This window comes from Otolemur garnettii, unplaced genomic scaffold, assembly GCF_000181295.1.
Source record: "Otolemur garnettii isolate 467f Iridium unplaced genomic scaffold, OtoGar3 scaffold00001, whole genome shotgun sequence".
In the NCBI taxonomy this organism is placed as follows: Eukaryota; Metazoa; Chordata; class Mammalia; order Primates; family Galagidae; genus Otolemur; species Otolemur garnettii.
In genome coordinates this window covers 73,403,131-73,408,566 of record NW_003852396.1, presented here as the reverse complement: position 1 = coordinate 73,408,566, position 5,436 = coordinate 73,403,131, and the positions used below count along the sequence as shown (strand labels likewise).

The 5,436-nt window shown below is 40.3% G+C and overlaps 1 protein-coding gene across 1 annotated transcript; it reads left to right on the top strand.

Moving 5' to 3' along the window:
* The first annotated feature begins 536 nt into the window (after positions 1-536).
* Positions 537-1,552, top strand: LOC100945714 (olfactory receptor 4C46). The gene has a single exon (XM_003781316.2). It carries the CDS (start codon positions 563-565, stop codon positions 1,490-1,492), a length of 930 nt encoding a protein of 309 aa, XP_003781364.1. The 5' UTR covers positions 537-562; the 3' UTR covers positions 1,493-1,552.
* The last annotated feature ends 3,884 nt before the right edge of the window (positions 1,553-5,436 follow it).

Here is a 5,436-nt window from a genome sequence, read left to right as displayed (position 1 = left end):
ATGATTAAGTCTGCACAGATGATTTCTTGACTCGTGTGTTTACAAAAATTCCTCATATCTATGTTCTTAGCACAGTCTTCACCAAGGAGGTAATTTAAGTGATCTTCAAAAACAGAGAAACTTTTTGTGAAGAGGGGACAGAGTCTCACTCTGTCACCCTGGGTAGAGTGCCATGGCATCATCATAGCTCACAGCAACCTCAAACTCGTGGGCCCAAAGGGTCCTCCTGGCTCAGGCTCCTGAGTAGCTGGGACTATAGGCACCAACCACGACACCCAGTTGATTCTTTTCTATTTTTAGTAGTAAGGTGGGGGGGTATAACTCTTGCTCAGGCTGGTCTCAAAATCCTGAGCTCAAGTAATCCACCCACTTCAGCTTCCTAGAGTGCTAGGATTACAGGCATGAGCCACTGTACCCAGCTGTGACAACCTTTATTTACCAAGAAAATCTTAGAAGAATTCACAGCATAATATTTATTAGAATGAAAAAGTATAATAAATTCAAGTTTGCATTAATCAACAATTTTTTTTCAGGTAATGTAATTAACCATCACACGAAATACATGGAACATACAAACAATGTGACAGAGTTCGTTTTACTGGGGCTCACAGATAATCCAAAGATGCAGAAAATCATATTTGCTGTGTTTTTTGTCATCTACATCATCACTGTGGTAGGAAATGTGCTCATTGTGGTCACAATCACTGCCAGCCCTTCCCTGAGGTCCCCCATGTACTTTTTTCTGGCTTATCTGTCCTTTATTGATGCCTGCTATTCCTCTGTCAATACCCCTAAACTGATCACGGATTCACTCCATGAAAAGAAGACCATCCTGTTCAATGGATGTATGACTCAAGTCTTTGGAGAACATTTCTTTGGAGGTGCAGAGGGCATCTTACTTACCGTGATGGCCTATGACCGCTATGTGGCCATCTGCAAGCCCTTGCACTACACCACCATCATGAACCGGCGTGTGTGTGGCCTTCTAGTAGGAGTGGTGTGGGTGGGAGGCTTTCTTCATGCCACCATACAGATCCTCTTCATCTTCCAATTGCCCTTCTGTGGCCCGAATGTCATCGATCACTTTATGTGTGATCTGAATCCTTTGCTCAATCTTGCCTGCACTGATACCCACACTCTGGGGCTCTTCGTTGCTGCTAATAGTGGGTTCATCTGCCTGCTGAACTTCCTCCTCCTGCTGGTCTCCTATGTGGTCATCCTGCGCTCCCTAAGGACCCACACCTCAGAAGAGAGGCACAAAGCCCTCTCCACCTGTGTCTCCCACATCACTGTGGTGGTCTTATTCTTTGTGCCCTGCATATTTGTGTACATGAGACCTGCAGCCACTTTATCTATTGATAAAGCAGTTGCTATCTTCTACACTATGATAACTCCCATGTTAAACCCCTTAATCTACACCTTGAGGAATGCCCAGATGAAAAATGCCATTAGGAAACTGTGTGTTAAAAAAGTTATTTCGGGTGACAAATAAATGTGACTGGAGTCCAGGCAGAATTGATTCAATTGAGGGAAGTGTCAAAAGAATATTTTGGATAATCTCAAAGAAATGGTGCAATAAAGTCAATCTCAGTAAAAAAAAAAAAAAAGTGTAACAAATTCAAGGCTGCATTAATCAAAAATTTTTTCAGGTGATGTAATTAAACATCACATGAACTACATGGGGATAGAGAAAAAACAGCCATACCGTACCATCAATCATACCATTGATAGATTCTGCATTGATGGGAATAGAAATGATTCAAGAAAACAGGAACAAATCCAACCCCGACAACCCTGTATATTTAGGAAATTCTACCAAACTGGGGCTTAGCTTTACTAGCTTCATCTATTATGTGGATTCATAGGTTTTCTTTCTCCTTAAAAAAAAGAAAGAATAAAATATATTGGTATCAAGCAGTAACGTTGACAACACTCCAAACAGGTAAGCATGATTATATCCCCATTTCATTAGTGAGAAAAATGACAGAAAGGAGAAGTTATCAAAATAGATATATTGACAAACCAAAATATGACTAATTTCCCAGACTATACTCTCACCTGCTGTGATACTTTCCAATAGAATGATGATTTAAAGGTCAGGTAACTACACTGCTTAACATCTTGGAACCAAGGACTATGCTGGCCACATTGTGTATGTTAGTTATCAAACCAAAATATAATAATTTTATTACTAACTGCTTATTTATATGTCACAGTTGGTGAGCATTTGATTCTTGAACCATTATGCTATCTAGCTATTTAGTATGCATAAGACTAATTAACCTCTCCTGAGTAGGCAACGAAGTTTATATATGTACAATGCTTCCATTCGTTCTTGTGGGCTTTAGAACCATTTCGTATTGCTCATGCCATCCTTGTTATGACTCAAATAAAAGAACATTTGAATGCCAGGCAGAAATTTCTATTTATTAAATATACAATTAAAGTCCATAAAATATTGCCTTTTAGATAACAATAGTTAGCACAAAATAGAACAATGTCTGGGACATAATAACTATTGAATGGATGAATAAAAATGTTAAGGAAGATGAATGAATACAATAAAACAGAGAGGAAAAATTTGTACTGGAGACAAGGGAATTCTGTCTCACCCTTATCTGATTTGGGCTCTAGAGAGAATTCTAGCTGGACCTCTTGAGGAAAACAGTTTGTTTTTACTCCTACTTACACTGAAGAATAAGTAAGAAATCAAAACAAATTCTCAGCATATTAGCAAATAGTTAACCTTGAAATTCTCTCTGTCATCCCAAGATTTCATGGTCTTATAATTGTGAATTATTTCTATTTCAATGTTAATCAGTTTACTTTCTGTAACAGTTCATTATTAAAAATTGTTTTTTAAAACCTGTGACTGCATGTATGCACGAAGCTATTTCAGAATAAAGATATTCTAGTCATTCCTTCTATGTCTTATTGATTGATCAACAACTATTTTAAACCCAAAGAAAGAGTCAAGCACATTTATAATTTCTGGAGCTTCAGGGATCAAGAAAGAGAAAGCCAGGTCCTGCCTTCACAGAGCTCAGGCTCCACCGAGAGACTCTCAGAAGAGGATAGAAAATTACAACACAGTGTAAGATAATGGATGCACAAGGTGTTATGAGAGCATGCTGGAGGGATCCATAACAAGGCTCTGAGGGTCAGGATACCAAAAATGGGACGCAAAGGATGAAAAGGAGTCAGCAGAATGTATAGGCATGAGGCTAAGGGAAGAGGACTCCCAGGAGAGAGGGCTACAGAACAAAGGCCAGGAGGTGAAAGAGAGGCAGGAAACCCAGTCAGTGCAATGTGGCCATGGTTACCAATTCGTCTACTCATTCAACAATTGTGTATTGAATCCCCTCCCCCACTGAGTGCCAAGTGCCACCTTGGACACTGAGCTTGTCAAAGCTTGTAAATAGTAAGACTTGAGGCTGGAGAGACAAAACGGGGAAGATCAGGAAAGGTCTTAGAACTGTGTTAAGGCTTAATGCTAAGGACCGTGGGGGAAAGAGACATTGCAAGTACGGTCGAACCTCCCTAGTTTAGCACTTCCCTGTACTGACCACCTCCTTAAGCAGACCTCCTCTTCATAGGCTGGACATGCACATGTACATACCACTACAGCAGTAAGCTTAATTCCTTACGTTGACCACTTCCATACGTCGACCAGTTTGTTACAGTCCCTTGGGTAGTTTACTTACAGAGGTTCTACTATATTTCTAAGCCAGTGAGTGATGTGGTTAAATCTGAATTTTATAGTCTGGAAAATGAAATATAAAGGGTCAAGGCTAGAAGCAGAAGGATGGCTTGGAAGTTTTTGTAATGATTCAGGTATGAAAGGCTGGAGGCCTGATCCCTGGTGCTGCCAGTGAGGAGGCAAAGTGTGATGGACATTATTGTGTCCAGCTCAAATCCCTTTTACCGGGCTAGTGCACCCATGACCCAGCTGCTGTGAGTCTGGGCTACTAACAGCTTAGAGTCCTGCCCTTTTCTGGACCACTGCACTAGAGAAAGTGGGAAAGACTTTATTTGAAGGATTTTATCCACCATCACAGTTCCTGCCAGCTATCAGTGACTGACTGGAACGGGGTTTAAGAGGTGGCTCCTTTGCCTCAAGGTGGAACCAGTTCTGTAATACAATGTTCACCTATGGCTCTGAAGCCAGACTCTAGTTGAGACCACATCCTTCCTTCCCTCTATCATAATCGATTTTTCTCAACTCCTTCTCCTTACAAATCATGTTCATAAGAATTCTCATCTCAGCCTCCACATCTAAGGAACTCAAGGTTTCTAAGCATATTTATGAATTACAAATGAAATAACTTGATATAGGATGAATACCAAAGAGAGGGCAGTCACAGATGAAACCCAGGCCCTGGCTTAGATTACCAGATGGAGGGAACAGAGAGAAGATTAGTATGATTTCGAATATGTTGAGTCATGTTCATGTCACAGTGAGTATTGAATACATGGAACCTATCCTCAGAAACAAGATCTGGGGGGCAAGTCATAAAGGCAGAACAGTGGCTGCCGGGGGCGGGGGGGCTGGGGATGGGAGCATCAGGGGGATGTTGGTCACTAAGTTTACTTAGACAAGATGAGAAATTTCTAGGGATCTACTGTACAGCACGTTGACTCCAACTAATATTATACATACTTGAAACTTGCTAAGAGGGTAGATCTTACGAACATAAAATGGTAGCTTGTGAGATGATGGGTATGCTAAATACCTTAATTGTGGTAATGGTTCTACAATGTATGCCTTATCAAAACATCCTGCTGCACACTTTAAATACATATAATTTTTATTTGTCATTATCCCTTAATAAATCTAAAAACTATGAAAGTCAAGTTTTATGGTGCAATGACTTTAGAGTATGTATTTGGATTTCTATCATAAAGACATCAATGTTTGTGATCAATATCTTCTTAAATACAAACCGTTTGTGAAAAGCATAAATTAAGTTGGTGGCAATTATTAGCACGAAGTTGAAGTACAAAATCACACAGGACTGAGCTGGAGGTGGAAGTATGGTGGTCTGCGGAACAGAGATACAAAGGGGAGTAGAGAGGGAGAAAACACTGGTAAAATAGGATTTGTATCTCTTTTTATGAAAATTAAAGTTGTCCTATAATATGAGGAAACAGAATTACATGAAACAAAAGTTCAACTTGGCCAGGCATGGTGGCTCATGCCTGTAATCTAGCACTCTGGGAGGCCGAGGCCAAATGATCACTTTGAGGTCAGTGGTTCAAGAGCAGCCTGAGCAAGAGCAAGACCCCATCTCTACTAAAAACAGAAAAATTAGCCAGAGTCAGTGGCATGAACCTGTGGTCCCAGCTACTTAGAAGGCAGAGGCTGCTGACTTCTTTTTTTTTTTTTTTTTTTTTTTGAGACAGGCTCACAAAACTTGTAAGTAAAACTGAAGGCCA